This window comes from Artemia franciscana, chromosome 5 (genome assembly GCF_032884065.1).
Source record: "Artemia franciscana chromosome 5, ASM3288406v1, whole genome shotgun sequence".
NCBI classification, from domain to species: domain Eukaryota; kingdom Metazoa; phylum Arthropoda; class Branchiopoda; order Anostraca; family Artemiidae; genus Artemia; species Artemia franciscana.
This window is the reverse complement of record NC_088867.1, coordinates 20,489,809-20,511,391: the sequence shown is the minus strand read 5'-3', so window position 1 is coordinate 20,511,391 and position 21,583 is coordinate 20,489,809. Positions and strand designations below refer to the sequence as shown.

General features: G+C 33.8%; 1 protein-coding gene across 3 annotated transcripts in view; it reads right to left on the bottom strand.

The window, feature by feature from the left end:
- The window catches only part of LOC136027082 (inositol 1,4,5-trisphosphate receptor-like), a 156,396-nt gene extending 139,260 nt beyond the window's left edge, over positions 1-17,136 (bottom strand). For 2 of the 3 annotated variants that reach the window (XR_010617490.1, XM_065704023.1), the window contains exons 1-2: positions 16,932-17,136; positions 6,087-6,157 (exon numbers count right to left, since the gene is read on the bottom strand). Coding sequence is in view for 1 of the 3 variants with exons in the window: in XM_065704023.1 (XP_065560095.1) it covers positions 6,087-6,157; positions 16,932-17,029 (169 nt within the window). In the remaining 2 variants the exon portion in view is untranslated. The remainder of the gene's footprint in view (positions 1-6,086; positions 6,158-16,931) is intronic. The other variant, XM_065704024.1, reaches the window with a different exon arrangement.
- Positions 17,137-21,583: the final 4,447 nt, after the last annotated feature.

The following is a 21,583-nucleotide window of genomic DNA, read 5'->3' as shown; positions in this document are numbered from 1 at the left end:
TTACAGTTCGTTACCACGAAATCTTCGATAAGGCTCTTCGGTTTTCTTTGCAAAACTTATAAGTAGTTTTGATTAACCGGAGGACAAAGTTAGATCCCAGGTAATTGATTTTTTGTGATGAGTTGTTTTGAAATATTATAAAATTACTTACCTGAGATTCAACAATCAGAGAAAATTATGTATCGGCTAATTAAGTTTGCTACTTGCAAGTAACTATCTTTAGTGTTTTATTAATTTAACTTTCTTTTCCTAGGGATTTTGAGACACCACTGGAGAAAAAAGCGGGTAGGTAATTTTTGCTGGATAGTCGTATTGAAACATAAATTTACTTACCTGAGATTCAGCAATCGGGAAGAATTATGTCTCAGGTAAGTAAGTTTTACTATTCATAAACAATTGTTTTTGTATTTTATCAATTTTATTTTCTTTTTCCAGGTTTTTCGTCACCATTGGAGCAAAAAGCGTGATCTCATGTAAATAATTTTTGCTGATGATAGTCATTTTGAAATATAAACTTACTTGCCCGAGATTCAACAATCACGAAAAGTTATGCCTCAGGTAAGTAAGTTTTGCTATTTATATTATATTTGTCAACAGTATTTTATTAATTTTATTGTCTTTTTCTAGCTTTATTCGAGCCATCATTTGAGGAAAAAGCTGGATCTCAGGTAAGTAATTGTTGCTGAAGAAGGTCCTTTTGAAACATAAAATTACTTCCCTGAGATTCAACAATCAATAAGGGTCATGTTTCAGGTAAGTAGGTTTTGATATTTATAAGCAATTGTCTATAGTATTTTATAAATTGTATTTTCTTTTTCTAGTTTTTTTAGAGCCACAATTGGAGGCAAAAGTGGAATCTTAGGTCAGTAGTTTTGCTGATGATATTCATTTTAAAATATAAATTACTTACCTGAGATTCAAAATCAGAAAAAGTTATGTTTCAGGTAAGTTAGTTTTACTATATATAAGCAATTGTCTTTAGTATTTATTATTTTTCTTTTCTTTTTCTACGTTTTTTAGGTACCATTGGAGGAAAAACGGGGATCTCAGATAAGCAATTTTTGCTGATAATAGTCGTTTTGAAATACAAAATTGTTTACCTCAGATTTAACGATCACAAAAAGTTTTGTCTAAGATAAGTAAGTTTTGCTATGTATAAGTAACTTTCTTTAGTATTTTATTAATGTTATTTTATTTTTCAAGCTTTTCTTCGAGCCAACATTGGAGGAAAAAACTGGACATCAAATAAGCAATTTTATCTGATGATAGTTAATTTGAAATATAAAATTACTTACCTGAGATTAAACAATCGGAAAAAGTTAGGGCTCAGGTAAGTAATTTTTGGTATTTAAATTATATTTATCTATAGTATTTTATCAATTTTTTTTCTAGCTTTTTTTCGAGCCAATATAGGAGAACTGGACATCAGGTAACAATTTTATCTGCTGATAGTTGTTTTGAAATATAAATTTACTTACCCGAGATTAAACAATCAGAAAAGGTTGGGGCGCAGGTAAGTAATTTTTGGTATTTAAATTATATTTGTCTATAGTATTTTATTAATTTTCTTTTCTCTTTCTAGCTTTTTTTGAGCCACCATTGAAAGAAAAATCTGGATCTCAGGTAAATAATTGTTGCTGAAGAAGGTCCTTTTGAAACATAAAATTGCTTCCCTGAGATTCAACAATCAGAAAGGGTCATGTCTCAGGTAAGTAAGTTGTGATATTTATAAATAATTGTCAACAGTATTTTATAAATTCTATTTTCTTTTTCTAGGTTTTTTCGAGCCACAATTGGAGGCATAAGCGGAATCTCAGGTAAGTAGTTTTTGATGATAGTCGTTTTGAAATATAAAATTGCTTACCTGAGATTCAAAACTCAGAAAAAGTTATGTTTCAGTTAAGCTAGTTTTACTATTTATAAGCAATGGTCTTTAGTATTTATTGATTTTGTTTTCTTTTTCTACATTTTTTTTTAGGCACCACTGTAGGAAAAACCGGGATCTCAGGTAAGTAATTTTTGCCGATGATAGACGTTTTGAAATAGAAAATTGCTTACCTGAGATTCAACGATCACAAAAAGTTATGTCTACGGTAAGTAAGTTATGCTATGCATAAGTAACTATCTTTAGTATTTTATTTATTTTGTTTCTAGGTTTTTTTTTTTAAGCACCATTGGAGGAAAAAGCGGTATGTAAGGTAAGGAATTTTTCCTGATGACAGTCGCTTTGAAATATAAAATTACTTAACTGAGATTCAACAATCAGAAAAAGTTGTCTCAGGTAAGTAAGTTTTACTATTTATTACGGCACTGCTATAACTGTTATTATCAAATCGTTCCCAGGCTTGATAGATTGAGCAAACAGTGCTATCAAGGGTCTTCATACGGTTGTTACACTTAGTAAACTTGATGTGAATGCTTCAAAAACAAATTGCATGGTTTTAGGAGGACTAATGAGCCCCAAGAATTACTTTCAGATTATTATTTCATTATTGTTATATCATTATATTATTATAATTACTTCAGATTATTATAAATTAAGTATAATGGTGTTTCTTTGAAACAAAGTCCGAGAAATGCATTACCTCGGGTTTCTTTTTTACTTCAAACTGACTTGGAAGGCGCACAGTGACCTAGTTTCCTGCAAAGTGTCAAGAGGAGTTGGAATGCTGCGGCGTCTTAAAAATGTGCTTCCTTTTAAAGTTTTATTGTCACTGTACCACACTTTAATAGCGTCGTATATACATTATGGTTGTTTAATCTGGGCCAGTAACTTTCAGTCTAACTATAGGAAAGTTCAAGTGCAACAGAATAAGGCAATCAGGATTTAAGTAAATTATGATAGTGGAAGCGCTGGCACTGTATCTATATATAAGAAATTTGATATTTTGGATGCTGGAAAAATCAGAGATATGCAGATTGGTATTTTGGTATAGGCCTGATTGGTATAATTACATATATAATTACATATAATTATAGGCCTTATTGGTATATTGGTATAATTTAGGGCCTGATAATTTTAATGAGTTTTTTTTTTTTCATTTGGGTTCTTCTTATCATGATTATTGCACGAGAAATTCTAATAATCTTGTTCATAAGTTTCGGAATACTTCCCAGTCGGCTCATGTCATCAGATATATGGGACCAACTGTCTGGAATCCATTCCCACAGCAAGTTAAGGAATCAGAAAGTCTGCCTCAGCTGAAACGACGCCTCAAGGCCCATCTTCTGAACAATTAGTAATGTTGGGTATTTAAGACCGAGAGAAGGGTATCTATCCTCCCTTCCACTTTTGTTAAATTGATCACCAGTTTTATTGCTTTGTTTTCTTTTTTTGTAGTTTACTTTATCTTATTTATTTATTTTTTGATGATATGTGAAATATTTTAAAGTTAATGGATTGTATTAGATGTCAGCTATAATTACAGGCCTTTGGTGCCTTTTTTTTTTTAACTCATGAATGAAAGTGTATAGTATTGTTTTAGAATAAAGTTACCAGCCTACTTTATTATTTTATTAATTTTCTTTTCTTTTTCTAGGTTTTATTAGGCACCGCTTGCGGAAAAAGTGGAATCTCAGGTAAGTAATTTTTGCTGATGACAGTCGGTTTGAAATATAAATTACTTTAAATATTAATTATTTTATTGGAAAAATTATATTTTAATGATTAAAATATTGGAAAAAATTATGTCTCAGGTAAGTAAGGTTTGCTATTAATAAGTAACTGTCTTTAGTATTTTATTTATTTTGCTTCTAGGTTTTTTTAAGCACCATTGGAGGAAAAGGCGGTATGTCAGGTAAGGAATTTTTGCTGATGATAGTCGCTTTGATATATAAAATTACTTGACTGAGATTCAACAATCAGAAAAAGTTGTCTCAGGTAAGGGAGTTTTGCTATTTATAAGTATTTGTCTTTAGTATTAAATAAATTTTATTTTCTTTTTCTAGGTTTTATTTAGGCAAGTTTTGCTATTTATAAGAAACTGCCTTTAGTGCTTTATTTATTTTATGTTTCTAAGTTGTTTTTTTAGGCACCATTGGAGGAAAAAGCTGGATCTAAGGTAAGTAGTTTCAGCTGATGATCGTCTTTTTAAATTATAAATTTACTTAACTGAGAATCAAAAATCAGAAAAATTTATGTCTTAGGTAAGTAAGTTTAGCTATTTATAAGTAACTGTCTTTAGTATTTTATTTATTTTATGTTTCTAGGTTTTTTTGAGGCACCATTGGAGGGAAAAGCGGGATCTCAGGTAAGTAATTTTTGCAGATAATTGTCGCTTTAAAATATAAAATTAATTACCTGAGATTCAACAATCAGAAAAAGCTGAGAGCTGAGTTCAATGAAACAAGGCTTAATTTAATATGCGTGAAGTACATAAGAGTTAAGTCAAAAGAGGATTGATTTAAATGGGGTCCAGTTGACTGAAGGCTTAGTTAAACAGGATTGAGTTGCACGGGGGCTCAGTCAAACGAGAATTGGGTCATTGGGTTAGATTGGGTTGAATTGCACAGGGCCTAGTTAAAAAGGGTTCAGTATTATGACGGTTCAGTAAAATGGGGTTGAGTTACATTTGGGTTGGGTTATACAAGGTCTAGTTGCATGAGGGTTCGATTAAATGGGGTTGAGTTGCATGGAGGCTCAGTTACATAGGTTCAGTTACACATACACCCTTTTATACAACGTATAACGTCAAGAATCAACGGTTTTGACTCTAAGGTACCGAGTTATAGTTTTTGTGGCATGTCAAGGAGGATTGTGAACTAACCAAAAGCCACTAAGTACATACTACTACTTTTACTACTACTACAACTGGTACTACTACTACTATTGCTACAACTACAATTACAGTTGTAATTACTGCTACGACTACTACAACTACGGCTACTAGTACTACTGAAACTAAGGGTATTGCAATGAAACTTCCACGGAATCTTGAGGAGGATGTTGAACTAATTCGAAACACATTATATCAATGCAGGTTACTGAAAGGGCAAAACAGCTTAACCACTTAGAGCATTAAGCTGAAACTTTCAGTGCACTTAGAGGGATATGTTGAACCAACCAAAAGATATTATATGCATACTACTACTACTGCTTCTACTCCTATTGCCAATGCTACTACTAACGCTATGGGTATTAAGGATAAATTTTCAGGAAATGTTCAGGGGATATTAAATTAAATTGAAACATGACATATTATGCAGTGTTGCAAAAGGGCATGAAAGCAGTATGTAAAGAATGCCTTATAGTATTAGGTTGAAGCCTTCAGGGGATGTTTAGAGGTATATTCAACTATTCAAAATTACTACTGGTGATAGTAGATGCATTACTACTGCTACTCCTATTAGAACTACTATTAGGGTATGAGGATAGAATGTTGAACTAGACCATAAAGGCACAATTTGAATACTATTGTTGCTACTACTACTACTTTTACTACTGCTGCTATGACTAATACTACTGCCAATACTTCTACTATTACTTCTGCAACTATGACAACTACTATTGCTAACACTAAGGGTTTTAGTAAAACTTTCAGGGAATGGTGAGGGTGGTACTGAACTGAATCAAATCAAAATGTAATATGATTTTCCATAATACTAATAAAACGCCTATTTTCCAACAATTTTTCCACCCAAGCTCCACCTCATCCACTCCAAAAAACTTCTTCCTCAAATCCTTTAACCCTTCACACTTCCCAAGAAAATGCAACAAATTTTCCTCCCACTCTCTAGTTGTTGAGCAACTGTAAGGACCACTCTTCATTCTAAACTTTCCCAAATATCTTCTTCTTCAGCTAAGTGGCATAAAACTACCTCTACAAGAAATTATCAATTTATTATCATTCCTAGATATCCCAGCTCTAGAATATACCTCATCTCCCCATGTCTCTTTTACCCTAAAATACAAGTCAAGAGAGTCAAAAGTTCTGATCTGGCTCCTACCCTTTCTAGGAGATATGCCTGCATTGCCCATCTGCCCCAAGGAACATAACTGTCTATAGTTATGTTAATTTAGCCTCTCAATTCAGAGTTATTTTCAACTGTCCATCTTTAAACAGTTTTTCAATAAAGAAAGGGCTCACCTCTCAATTCGGCAGGAGGAGTAGCCAGGTCACCACCCTTGGGCTTAACAACACATCGATCATCAACAAGACTAGAAGGAAAATACACATAGTTTGCAAAACTTGGATAAATCAACTATAATAACAGAAGCGAAAGAAGGCTATAAAAAGAGAATTATTCACAAGAAAACATGGATGTAAAACAACAAGTATGAGAAGAAAAAGCAATATTAACTGAATTTATAGTTGATTTATTGTTGTGATAGAATTTATCTCATGGTTTATGATCCCTTTATAAACTAGAAGGAAAATACACATAGTTCACAAAACTTGAATAAATAAACTGTAAATAACAGAAACAAAAGAAGGCTATAGAAAGAGGATTATTCACAAGAAAATATGGATGTAAAACAAAAAGTATGAGAAGAAAGAGTGGTGTTAACTGAATTTATGTTTGGTTTATTGTTTTAATAGATGTTTACTTATGGTTTGTGTTCCCTTTTTAAATTTTGCTACATTATTTTTGTAATCTTGTATTGCTTTCCTGTCTAAACAAACAATAAAAATTTACTATAACACCATAGCTGATATTTTGTTCTATCCATCAACTAAATCTTAATTTTAAAGTTTGGTGCATAGTACATGGTTTTTTTAGATCATAAAAAAGTTGAACGTTTGTTGGAAATTGTCAAAAAAGACAATTTTCTTATACCCTAAGCAAGCTTAGATCCTTCTCAGGGAGAAATTCTAAGCAACATCATAATTCTGGTTTCATGAATGGATGGTTCTGAGACTAATGAATCTGATGATAAAGAGTATCACATCCTTTTGGTCCAAGTTACAGCTGTAGACGTGTCCCAAAATGGCTAGTTTCAGAGGGAATATACCATAAATGTCAGAAATATTAGACTACAGACCTGAAGATGTACATATTTTCTAAAGTTTTTATTCAACTGACATTGTAGGAAATTTTAGTGCTTCCATCTGGAGAATGGATTGCAGCACCAATACATAAACTAGGCAATCTAAATCATAAACAGACTTTATTTTGAACATACATCAACGGGATTCATTCTTATCACTGGCAAATACAACTGAATATAATCATCAATACAAGGCAAGAATTGTGAAGTACAACAATTGCGTTTAAATAGGCTAGGATTTAATGGTAACTTTCTTAAATTTTTAATGTTATAAAAAACAGGTTCTCCTACACTGTAGACAGCCAATTATAGCCCAGTCTAAGCCATCATCAAATCCCAACTACCAAAAACTGTCTGTGTCATAGTTGCCAAACAAGGAGCAACCTAGTATGGAACAAACCACAGTCCATAGTAAACAAACACTTTAAAACATTTTGTTTTGAAAAAAAAATATTAAGTGAGAAAAAAAATTCCATTTAAAGTTCATTAAGGAATAGTAACTATGATTTCAATTAATTCTAATTGTAAAATTTTATGACATAAATAAATCTATGGGAATTAAGATAACGTGAAAACTCTTAAAATGGTGTCCAATCAAAATGAAAACTGCACCAATGGAATTAGCATTTTTGAAAAGACTGTACAGGTTACAGACCACCACCCCCCCCCCCCCAACCTTGAACAACAAGAAAGCTAGAGCTTTGGAACAAGCTCAAAAAGAAGAAAAAATAAGGATATTTACAGCCAGTGAAAATACAATACAAATATTTCAGCCAAGACCTCTGTTCAACTGATATCAGTGCAAAGTTTAGAGAAGGCAATTACTAAAATAAATAAAAACCAAACAATAAAAATCACCACTAAAATAAAAGTAAGACCCTTCCCAAGTAATGGTGAAAGGGAAAATGAATAAAAGATCAAACAATGAATAGCAATTCAAAAAATTAAATACAAGTATATTTTTTTTAATGCTTTTTTGAGAGCCAGTTAATTACCAGGTCTGTTAACATCTAACATTTGACCAATATGTGAAATATTAGCAATTGCCTAGGTTATCCTTTGTTGATTCAAGATTCTAGTAACTTCTCTCAAAATTGTCAGTGAGTTCTACCAAAACAAAAGCAACTGCAAAAACATATGATCCTATAAACACCAGTCCCAAGTATGGGGCTGATTATACCTTTCCTGTAGTTGTAAAAGGTCTGTAATTTATTTTAGCTACTGAATGCTATGTCCAGGTTGTATCTTTCAAAAGTTTGGTCAGGTAGCCCAATTTTAGAAAATAAGGCAAATTGTGAAATATACCTTTTTGCCTTTCAATGGGTTTATACCTTAATTTGCACTTCAGAGCAAATCAAGATCCATCTTGACCTGTTAATTGCTCTGTACTTGATGATGTAAATGATTAAACATCAAATTCACCTTACTGGTACTTCCAGGGAACACCATTCCATTCAACACCAATGACTTCTTTAACACTTCATTATTTTTGGTGCTGAGACAGTTGTAGTTGAGAGACTATTCCAGTGGTTTACTACATGCCAGGTTACTACACAGCTAGAAGAAAAACTGTCATTGGTGTCAAGTTTAGACAAATGGCTTGAACAGCTTCTTTGAATGTCTCCTCATGTCAATGTCAATATTTTGGGAAATTCACAAATGAATTGGGAGGTGGTTCTTGTGAAGTAAGTTTATATGTCATAAGTGTATCAGCTCTTTATTGTTGACAAGTGTATATGATTTCAGCTCCTTCAAACGTTCATCACAAGGCCTGTCTCTCACCCTAGATACTGCTTTTGTGGCTCTCCTCTACACTCCTTCAAGCAGCTTTATGTCACCCTTGTATCCTGTTAATGTTATCCGCATTCCAAAATCAAGCACTGGTCTGACAAGAGCCTTGTACAACCTCATAAAAACGTAGGAAGACCTATTGGATATAGTTTTCTTTAAGAGTGCTAGGACTGAATTTGCATGAAATGCAGTCTTTACAGTTTGGATAGAATCAACGTGGGTTGTCAAAAATTATTCCAAGATCCATTTCTTCATCCACACTTTGAAGCTCTTGGATATCATTTACAGTTGAATTGGCCAGAGTACATTTGAAACTTGGGTAGGACTTGCCAAAATGAATATTATCGCTACATTTGTCAACATTGAAGCTCATGTGTCATGTTGTTGCCAGTTTTGAATATGGTCAAAATCATCTTGTAGTGACTCATGATTAACTGCACCAAACAACTTTGAGTTGTCATCATAGAGAGTTAGATGATTTGTAGTTAATTAAAAAATATCATTTAAATAAATATTGAATAGGGTAGATATAAAGATAGTACCCTGCAGGACAACACTGGCGACTCCACATCTCTCAGAGAGAATTGATTCTCCTTCATTAGTAAAAGGCCTCACTCCCTGTGTTCTATTTGTAAGAAAACCTGAGAACCAGCCCACAAGGTATGCATCAATTCTACATGAGATAAGTTTTGTGTTCAAGTGTGGATGTGGAACTTTATCAAATGCTTTAGCAAGGTCAATCAACAAGACATCCACAGATAAGTCCTGATCAATCAGGTAAGTTATGACGTCATAAGTCTGTGGGTTCTGGGTATTAAGGCATTTATGGATTAGGGTTCTAATGGGCAATAAAGTGTTGTTGGTCTATGACTATAGCCAATATGGAATCATTTCGGGGTTGGAAATAAACTGTCATAAATTTAACTTTAACCATAAAAAAGCATGAAAATAACAAACTAAATGTTAATCTTAGTTCTAACATATCTCCTTCTGTACACACTTTTCTGCAGCTAAACTAAATATATTTATAGAACTAGACACTGGGTATTTGTCTAGAGAACTAAGTGGAGAGAAAGAAACATGTTAAGAAAGCAATTCTTACTTTATAATATGCCGAATAATTGTAATTAACACATTTTGCATCTTTACAGTTCAAACTTACCTCCATAGTCATTGCATCCTGAATCTTAATTTGCAATTTATTTTCATCAGAAATAGACTTTACCCCTCCCCCACTCCCCTAATATACAAATATATACCTTGAACTGGAATATACATTGAATTCGTATTTATAGGGGTGGAGAAAAGTTTATTTTCTCAAACAAGGCAAGGTCTGTATTCTTTATTTATTTAATAAACCTCATTAAAGGTTTTTTATGTTTTATCACTCTTTGTTGAATAAATATAGAATACAGATTTTGCTGTGCTGCCTGCAGGGCTAATGGACTAATACGCTTTGCTCTATAGGTAATGTTACCTGTAAGCAAGTCCATTTTATGCATTTTTACTTTGCCCCATGATGCAATTCTCTAATAATGACAAGGAAACAAGATGTGATCATCAGAACCTAGCTACATGCAGTAATATGCACTTTAGAACACGTGGAACAAAACTAAACATTTACTCGGGATTTTATAAACCTAAAAAATGGATGTACTTCTCTAATATTGACAAAGAAACAATATGCAATCATCAGAATTTTTCTATATGCAGTAATGCCCACTTTAGAGCACATGGAACAAAACTAAACATTTACTGGGGATTTTAGAAACCTAAAAAATGGATGCACTTCTCTAATAATGACAAAGAAACAATATGCAATCATCAGAATTTTGCTATATGCAGTAATGCCCACTTTAGAGAACGTGGAACAAAATTAAACATTTACTGGGGATTTTAGAAACCTAAAAAATGGATGCAGTTCTCTAATAATGACAAAGAAACAATATGCAATCATCAGAATTTTGCTATATGCAGTAATACCCACTTTAGAGCACGTGGAACAAAACTAAAATATATATATATATATATATATATATATATATATATATATATATATATATATATATATATATATATATATATATATATATATATATAATATATATATATATATATATATATATATATATATATATATATATATATATATATATGTCTATATATTTACACAAATTCAGCATATATCAGTATTTCCATTATGGGGATTCTTTGAGTCTTTTAGGGGCGAGATTTTTTTTAGGGATCTGGGGATTTTCTAGGGATTTTTCCTCTCCCATGGACTTTTAGGGAACTTTTTAGGGGTTTTCCTTTAATTTGTTCATCATTATCATCTTCTTGATCAGAGAAGCAGGGTAATTCGATTCAGGATCTGTTTCCTTGCAAACTGAACTTGGAATCACAGAGGAGTACTTCTTCAGTTACTTAAACATTTTTAACAGCACAAAGATTTTGAGATAAACAGGAGACCTAAGCAACAAATTGCCAACAAAGAACTGTTTGAAACAGTTCCATGCTGATGTGGGCTTTGAACCATAATTTCAGCTTAGACTGTTTTCAATTAATGAAGTCATATGGTTTATCATTTTTGGGATGTTTTTTATAAGATTATTTGGTAGATAGCAGGTCTTTCTTTTCTACAAGTCATATAAATAAAGTTATAATATATTTTGATAGTTTTATAGGGTAAGTAGTTGTTCTTGCTATAGTAAATTTTTTTGACAAGCATTGCATGTATTATATTTTTTTTCTCCACAGTGCTTGTATGATGTTTAGGATTTTTGTGTAAAATTAAAAAAACTTGAACTCAAACATGTAGCCAGGCTGATAAGTACATACATGAACAATAGAGGTAGGCTATTCCAGTTTGAACACCTCTTTTACCATTTTGTTATCCTAGTTTTTAACAAACAAACAAACTGACAGCCATGTTTTAAAAACAATGGCATGTGTAGGAATAAATGGATTGTTTGTTTTTGGCAAGCCTACATACCCAGCTAATAGCTAAATAGTTACTAGCTATTATAGGGGAAAATCATACAGCTCTATAGCCTACTATAATAGGTAATTTTTTTGTTGTTCATATTTACTCGGCATACTCAATGCCTTTTTTATGTTCTTAACAAATAAAATAATCATTTCTGTCACATATTCAAATTCAAGCACATTTTTGAACCCTTGAAAATGATCAAAATATTTCTAGTTTTTGGGTATAAAAAAGGCTTAAAACATTGGTCTCAATCTTTAAAACGTTATTCTCAATCTCAAAACGTTATTTACAATCAGTTTGTGGTAATGAACTTTAGTAAGGAGCAACTCAGCTCAATAGTAACCAAAACTCAAAAAAAGGAAATTTTGATACCAATAGCTACATCAAAAGAATCTCATTTGAATGCTGATTCTAAACATATAAGTTTCATCAAGTTTAGTTTTACCCATCAAAGGTTACAAGCCTGAGTAAATTTTCCTTTTTTTACAAAATAGGGGAAAACACCCCCTAAAAGCCATAGAATCTTAACAAAAATCAAACCTTCGCATTCAGCGTATCAGAGAACTCCACTGCAAAAGTTTCAGGCTGCTATCTGGAAATGTGGATATTCATATTTTTTGCCAGAAGACCAATCACAGGTGCATGTTTATTTATTCTTTTTTTTTTTCCCCAGGGGTGATTGTATCAACCCAGTTGTCCTAGAACGTTGCGAGAGGGCTCATTCTAACGGGAATTAAAAGTTCTAGTGCCCTTTTTAAGTGACCAAAAAAATTGGACACCATGCTAATTTTTTCCCCAAAGTCACCAAATCAAAATTCTGTGATAGCTATTGTATTCACCATAGTCAAAAAACCTAATAACTATGTCTTTGGGGACAACTTACTCCCCCACAGTCCCCATAGGAGGGGCTACAAGTTACAAACTTTGACCTGTGTTTACATATAGTTATGGCTATTGGGAAGTGTACAGACGTTTTCAGGGGGATTTTTTGGTTTAGGGGGGGGTTGAGAAGGGGGTACATGGGAGGATCTTTCCATGGAGGAATTTGTCATGATGGAAGAGAATTTCAATGAAGGGGGCAAAGAAAAAATAAATATGAATTTTTTTCAACTGAAAGTAAGGAGCAGAATTAAAACTTAAAACAAGCAGAAATTATTACACCTATGAGGTTTCACCTCCTTGTAATACCTCACTCTTTATGCTAAAGTATGTTTAGTAATTTCAACTATTTATTCTATGGCCTTTGTGATTCAGGTGTCATTCTTAAGGAATTTGGAGAAAATTTAAGCTTCAGTGTAAAGAGCAAGGTATTGACGAGTGGGTGAACCCCTCATATATGTAATAAAAACAGATGAATATAGAAGTTTGTTTTTAAGTTAATTCGTAATTTATGTATATTTTTTACTTGTGAAAACGTTTGTAAAAAATTAAAAGTTATAATTGCCTTTTTAAGTAATCAGAAAATTGGAGGGTAACTAGGCCTCCTCCCCCACTCCTTTTTTCTCAAAATCTTCTGATTAAAACTACGAGAAAGCCATTTAGCCAAAACAAAATAATATACAAATTTTGTTTTAATTATTTATGTACAGAGAGCTGAAGTCAAAACATGCATTATTTCAAAAACATTCAGAAATTAAATTTAAAAAAACTTGTTTTTTTAACTGAAAGTAAAGAGCAACATGAAAAATTAAACCAAACAGAAATTACTCCATATATGAAAGGGGCTTTTCCTCCTCAATGCCCCAATCTTTACACTAAAGTTTTTGCTGTTTTAAAAAGTAGAGTTAAGAGAAAGAGTCAAACTTTAGTGTAAAGAGTGGGGCATTGAGGAGGAAAAGCCCCTTTAATATATGGAGTAATTTCTGTTTGTTTTAAGTTTTAATGTCACTCCTTACTTTCAGTTAAAAAAAACTTGTTTTTTTAATTTAATTTCTGATTTTATTATAAATCCATTTTTTTTAAATGGATTATGTAGCAAATAAAGTATTTTGTAGCAGAATTTGCCTTGTAAAACTTGTTTAGATTCTAGTTATTTCTTTGGTTAGCATTCAATGTTAGGTGACACTAGCTGAAGCAATGAACCTCTACTTGCCTGACAACATCAGCTGCACTAGTCATGTAACAACACTCAGGCATGCTCTGGCTAGTCTGATGCTTTTGCCCTCCTCTGTTATACTAGAAAAGCATCAAAAATACTCTTGATCAGTTTTTGCAAGGTGAATTCACTGATCAAACAAAGCTTCTAGAGACCCAGATCTGCAGTTTTTAGGTGGAACATGACCTGGCTATTTCAAAGGTTGAACCTCTGGTAGATTTTGAAATCATTACCTTCAAAGCAGGTAGTTGACAATGTCCACCTCAAGAAACAAAAAGCTACCAATGTTATACAAATAGGACTAAGTGGCTTCTATGAAGAACATTTGACTGAAACCCTTTATAATTGCTGCTTCTCTGTCATTATTGGCAAATCAACTGATGCATCAACCAATAAACTTCTATGAGTGGGAGTTCTATTTTGCAATGATGACATTTCAGTTGAAATTGACATACTTGATACCACTAACTCCATGATGGTAGCTCATGAAAGTGTTTCATGCATAATCAGACAAGAATTCCCATGGGTAGTGATTGTGAAGTGCTCTTACCATATGGTCCATCTAGTTACTTCTTTGCATGAAATAAATTGCCAAAATCAATGGAAGACATCTGTTGGTCCATCTATAGCCATCTTTGCTGAAAAAGAAGAAGAAGCCATTTTACACATAGTGCTAAGAGGCAGCATGCTTTCATTGAGTTCTAAGAATTCTATTAAGTTGAAATGCACAGGATTATCCAGGCTGGACAGACCAGGTGGCTTTCAGTCAGAGCTGCTGTTGACAGGATACTGGAGCAGAGGGATGCTCTAAGCACCTATTACAGAGTTCTACTAGTCGAGGATCCAACAAAGCTAAACAAGCTTGTCTACACAACTCTGAACCCAGTCATGGAATGTCTTTTTGAGTTTGTTGCATTTACATTGGGCTTGTTGATGGACTTCAATGTAGTTTTCAGGCTGATAAGCTACTCTTTTATTGCCTTAAACACAAGACTGAGTCTCTGATCAAAGGGTTGTCTCTAAAATTCCTGCAAAAGGACTATGTGGAATCAACTAGTGCTTTTAAAATCAATGTGAACAATCAGAATCCAAATGGACACAGCTCTCTCTCAACCTTAAGGTCACATACTGCTGTCCCTCCTGATTCAATTGAAAAAGTTCTCAAAGCTGCACAGGCATTCTATATCAAAGCAGTAGAGCAGACACAGAAATGGTTCCATTTCAAAGATGACATTTACAAATATGCTGAAATGGTTAATCCAGTGTCAGCCCAATCACTTCAGCCTGCCTCTCTACTACCTTTTGTTAGAAAGTATAGACAGGTTCCATGGGATGGAACCAAAACTGAGCAGGAGTAGAGGAGGCAGAGCCTCATCAATATTGAAAACATTGAAACAATGGATGATGTGACCTACTGGCATTTGGTATTGGTGAAAAAATACTGCCGGAACAAAATTTGTATCCTAACCTGAAACTGGCAGTATTATTTATTTTCCCCCTTCCATTTTCAAATGTCATTGTTGAGAGGTTTTTCAGTGCTGTAAAAGTAATAAAAACTGACTGTCAGAATAAAATGAAAACAGAAACTTTGTGGGGGATTCTAAAAAACAAAATATGGAATGAAAAGGGCTCAAGAAAGTGTGGAATGTGAAGATGATCAATTAATTACTTCACCCCATAAGAAGGGTGAAAGCTTCAGAGGAAGGTGAGGTCTGATTATGTTTTACAAGTTACAATTGAACAGTGTTAAACATCTTGTATTGTAATCTACACTGTAGTTTACATTCTCTTTTTTATTTGCTTGAAAAAGCATTTTAAACTACATGACAAGACAATCTATTATGGTACTGATAGGTAGTCTTCAATCTAAGAAGCCAAAATATGTTACCTTTCAATAGTTCTGGTAAAATGAGACAGGGAGAAGCAGTGTAGGGAGTAATTGGAAATGGGAGATGTCTAGGGATTTCAGAACTGAATATGGGGATTTCTAGGGATTTTTCAGTTCTTTATTAATGATTTAAAAAATAAAAAGAGGAAACACTGGCATATATATATATATATATATATATATATATATATATATATATATATATATATATATATATACCAATGAGGATAAAATTCTAGTTTAGTGATTTTTGGATATCTTGAAAAGGGTTTAGGTTAGGAAAAATGTAACTTTCAGGTATGGGGCTAAAGAATAAAGTATGTCCCAGGAAGGTATTTTGAAGTAGACCCTAGGCCTACCCACCTCTACTTCTTCTCTCTCTAGAGAGCCCTGAAATTTGCCAACATGACAGGTCTATGCCTATTGAAATTTTGACAAAACAACATTTTACCTTAATTTTCAGTTACCAGTTGCTTTTCATCTGCCTTTAGTTCTGAAAATGCAATTCCTGTTATTTAGCAGAATTCTGAGCCATATCAATGTTGTTTTTTGTTTCAAAATTTAGGAAACATATTTGCATATCTTTAAAACCTTATAAATCAGGATTATGAAGCTGAAAAAAATTTTGTTGTAGCCTACTTCATTCAAGCAGAAGATCTATTTTACAAGGTTTCACTTTTATAACACACATATATTAAAGGTCAGGACACTGTAGAGGGAGAGGGATTGGAGGGAGGTACTTCAAAATACCTTCCTGGGACATACTTTAGCCTGTAGACTTATCCCTGAAAATTTCATTTTTCCTAACCTAACCCCTTTCTGAGATAGCAAGAAGTCAATCAACTAGAATTTTACCAATTTCATTTTCCTGACCTAACCCCTTTCCAACCAGAAGTTTACCCAATTGAGGATACAGGCTATATAGTGTTTTGACCTTAAATGATGTTAATAACAACCACAACGATGGATAGCTTAGATTTCTAGCTATTTGTTGATATATACAATTCTGTTCAATTGCACTTTAAAAACAAGGTGTGAGCATTTTGATTTTACATAATTTTGCTCAAATGGATACTGGTTTTCTACCCTGCACAGGCTATTATGAAGTAAAATTTGTTGTGTTAACATGTTTCCTTCTCTCCAATTAGCTCTACAGGTAAGCGAAAATCCTAAAACTCACCTGAGAGAGCTCAAGAAACCAGACTCATTTGAATTGTCATAGAGGGTGATTATGTCCCCGTAATGCAGTGGTAGCATTTCATTCTTTGAGTGACTCATTCTTCAGTTGTATCTAAAAAAAAATCAACTACTGAAGATAAATGTTTCATTGAATTCCCGAAACTTTTTATTTTGTATTCTTATCTTTCAAAAGCAACGTGGGAACACTGTTGCCAGATTGTCAACGCAGAAAAACGCCCAGGGGTTTTCAAAACAAGCCCGAACAAGCCCCAGAAAATTTCGAAACAAGCCCGAACAAGCCCCAGAAAATTTTACCGAAATAATACACTTTTTGAGATTCCACTTTATAGTGAGCGCGTACGAAAGCTTGTTTCACGAAGAATGCTATATCTAGATGCAGAATTAATACTGAATTTTCAGTCCAAAGCTATTCTCATTGTTTTTTCTTTAAACTTCTGGAAGAGTCTCAATTTTGTTGATCTCCCCTCAGCATTTGCAGGGAAAAAGAATAAACCTACCCGGCAGGCGGGAATACTTGACATTTTTTTCTGCTTATAAGTTTGAAATACAAAAAAAATATCTTAAGCTGTATGGCAGCCCATAGCTCTGGCCTCTTCTAATATCGAGTTAATCTTTCGTTTCATTTTTAAGCTGTATGGCAGCTAAATATTTTGAACTCATGTTTTTTTTCTGACGCTAAGCTTTTGCATTGACAAACTTATGGTACGAAAGTAAAACTGTTTACTTGGAAACGAATTCGTCCATAGAATTTTCAAACTCGAGGCTTTTGGAGTCAAAGATTATGTGTTCAGACCTAGGATCAAAGTTGGACCATTTAATTGTGACTGCTGCTATTTTAGATGAAAGCTAGATAAAAAAGACAAAGGGGCCATGTCCCAGCCGAGCCCTCGAGGCGAATCCTAATATGTTATTATTCCTTACAGTTTCAGTTTTCCCTCCGAATTTACACCTTTCAACAGAGTTGCCGCCTCTCCATGCCCTTCTGAAAGCTATAGCCATATACAAATAAAGCCACTTCCCCATGCCCTACTGCCCTAATAAGTGATATTTTTTTTTAATTTGTCACTAAATATTATGTTTTCTTTATGTTTATCTCTTTAGAAACCTATTTTGAAGCAAGATTATTTAATCTAAAAATTACCTTCAGCTACGTGGCAGCTATATATTTTGAACTTTTATGATTATTTCGGATGTTTAGACTTTTAACTGAAAACCTTTTTTTTCTCGTCACATAGTTTTAATGGACGCGGTTCTCAGCTATTTCTTAATGTATTGACTTCGTAATACAACAAAAAAAAATTCACAAGTAACAGAAAACACAATGAGATCTCTTCAATAAGCAAAATAATTTTTGTGAACAAAACAGAATTTTGGCCAAACTATCACGACAAGAAATGCACAGGCTTTATTACTTCTTTGGATAGAATGGTAAAATGCAAAAAAGAAAATAATTGAAGCTTGAAATTTTGTAATACAAAGAAAAAAAGCTTCAAGAGAATAAACGCAATGACTGAAAACTCTCAATACTTTTGGTATATTTTCTTATGACCTCAAGTAAGAAAAATTAAAAATAATTTTTGAGAAATGAGATACTATGTACAGCTTTAGACAAAAAAAAGGCTACAACAGCTGAAATACCAATATATTGAAAGAACACGAGGAACTTTTGATTTAAAAAAGCTAACTGCAAGCTAAAATTTCAGCGTCATCACCATAGGAAAATATGCATATCAAAGGCTGATTATCTTGTAATACAGCATTTTGGTTTTTAAATGCAGCTTATCAATCGATTTCTTTTACCAATCAGGCTTCAACCCGAAGATTCCTAATTTCCTCCACTGAAGATTCCTCCACTGAAGGGGCTCATTTTTATATTAATTTCACAGAATCTGAAGAATTCCATCATTCGTTTTTCTTCTTTTTTTTTTTTAAACCGATGGTTTCTTATTCAATTCCTATTCGTACCTTAAGGTGCAAATTGAAAAAAAAAACTCTTATTAAAAAATAATTTCTTATCTTATTTTCAACATTATTTGCTAGAATAAACAGGAAAACGTAGAATATTAAGCTTTTTTTGGAAAGTCAGCAGAGTGTATTATATAAAATTCTTTTATTGGAATTCCAAACTGATTGGTTGGACTTGGAAAAATTGGGTATTGGAAAGTCAAGAGAACATGAAATATCGAACTTTTCGCTGGACTTTAAAACGTTTTTTGTTGGAAAGTTAAACAAATCGTTGAAGATCACATTCACTTTTTCGATTTTACACCTTTGCTGAAAATTCAATTATAGTTTTTTTTTTTTTTTAGCAATTGAAAGTTCAACGCATTTTCTTGTTGGAAATCCATTTTTTTTTTAAAGTGTATATCTACAACTCAAGAAGTTAGAAAAGAACACCAAGAGAAAAACAGCATCAGATGAAAAGAAAACGAATGAAGAGCCAGTTCTGCGATTCCATAGTAAAATCAGTATGTCATCAAGATCATTGTTAAAATTCATATCTGAGGTTGCATTGGAACCCCCAAGCCTATAGATTTCACTGTTGAACTGCAACATTTTTTTAGTAGGCTCAAACTGGAAACAGCAAATACCACACACTGACAACCACAGCCGACAGACTACTATTGAGTTCAGCATAGGCAACAACATTCGATTCCGAAGTTTGTTCTTCACAATATTCATCATAGAAAATGACCTCTCAACTACAGCATTGCTTATTGGCAGGCTGAGGAGGGTCAATGCCCACCTCGCTAAGTCACGACATGGAGGAACACCAGCTGGATCAAGATGGTGCAGGACCTTGACCCAGAATTCACAAGAGTCACTTGGAATTTCTCCGCCACAAGCTGATGCCCAGTCAACTACCAAGAGTCTTCTCCACTGACTCTCTAACTCACTAATATTCAGCACTGGCAAAATTCTGATGGCAAAAAAACTGGCCAAAGGCAAATCACTAAATCGAGGACGCAACTTCGACAAACAAATGGTCGGAGAAAGCACTTTCAGTTTCAGCAGAGAATCAAGAGCTGGGGGCAAGCGCTTTAAAACTGCTCTAGCAGCTGTCTTGAGAAATTTGAGGCAACGCAGATTTACTTCTTCCTTTTGATGACTGGTCAGCTTAGATCTTTCAAGCTCCAAATTGAACTCGTATCCGTAGTCAACCTGGGCTGTAGGAAGGTAATAAATTTCGAAGTCCATATTCACTGTTAATGACACTGCAGACGTGTGCAATATTCTCTGCAGAAGACTTAATACAAATTCTTTTAGCTCTTGAAATAAACGAAAGTGATCTGCGTTAGTGTGTTGAAAAAGGAGGTTAACTCTCTGAAATTCGGCCAATAATGGCTTCAAGAAAAGAATATATGCCTTATTTCGTTCATCGAGGTACATATCATGGAGCATTCGGGCAGTGTAGCAACGTTCCTTTTCCTTCGCTAATCGAAAGTGCGCTGACAGCTCAGAATACTGCTCGAGTATGCGAACGACTGCTCTTTATCGAGACAGCCAACGGGTATTGGAAGGAGCAATCATTTTCAACGGGGTATTCCCATCGTTTATGAGCAGGAACATTTGCTGATATGCCTCTCTTCGTAAAGGACTAACGTTAAACCACTTGTAAGTCTCTGAGACCATGAACTCCAAATTGCTTGGAAGCTCTCCAACAGCCTCGGAAGCACACAAATGTAGGGAGTGACATACACATTTGAAGAGTTGGAGTTGAGGCAACCCGTCATCTCGTAATAACGTGAACAGCGAATGGTTCCCACCACACATGTTGTTTGCTCCATCTGTCCCAATACCTATCAGATTTTTTAGGGGAATTCCACATAAAGCTAAGAAGTCTTTCAGTTCTTGATGTAAAATCACAGAAGTGGTCGAAGGTGCTTCAACCATGCCCAAAGTAGCACATTGAACTTTTTTCATCTTGGGGCTATAGTATCTCACACAAATACACATGAATTTCATGGTGGCAACGTCGGTCGATTCGTCCAGAATAAGGGAGTATCTGCTGTCACCAACATCAGCAACAATCTCTTGGAGACTTTCTGGTCCAAGAACATTCTTGATAAGGACTGAACATTTTGTTCTCTTCAATTTCGTTGCCTCGGAAACTGGTCCAGGAAAAGCACTCTTGATAATGGTGGATAGGTGGTCAATAGTCATAATCGATGAATGACATGCGACATGTGCTGCCAAAATCAGTTCTGCTTTTCGTGCTTTGACATCGAGCTGAGTAATTCCTAAGAAAAGAATGGGGTTTTAATTCGGCAGGTTAATCTGCAAAGTGTCCAATAATTCCTGCACTGCTTTCAACAGTTACTCACTTTTAAAAGTGAGAAATAATTTGGAAGAAGACTAAACTGACTTTTTGTGCAAGCTTTGGATAAGCATCTAACGCAAGGTTAAAGACGCCCTACAGGCTGAGGTTGAGGAAAGCCTCATATTCTCAGGTATCGACTTTAAATAAAAAGCTTTGAGATTGTAACATCCAGTTTGTGATATTTTTTTTTTACTTCAATCGTTTGAGCTGACAAACCACAGTCTAGGCTACTAGTTCTGCATGTAGTGAGGCCCTGAATATGTAATGAAGGTTGAGGCTATATGGATCTTTTCGGCCTTCTGGCCTTTGCC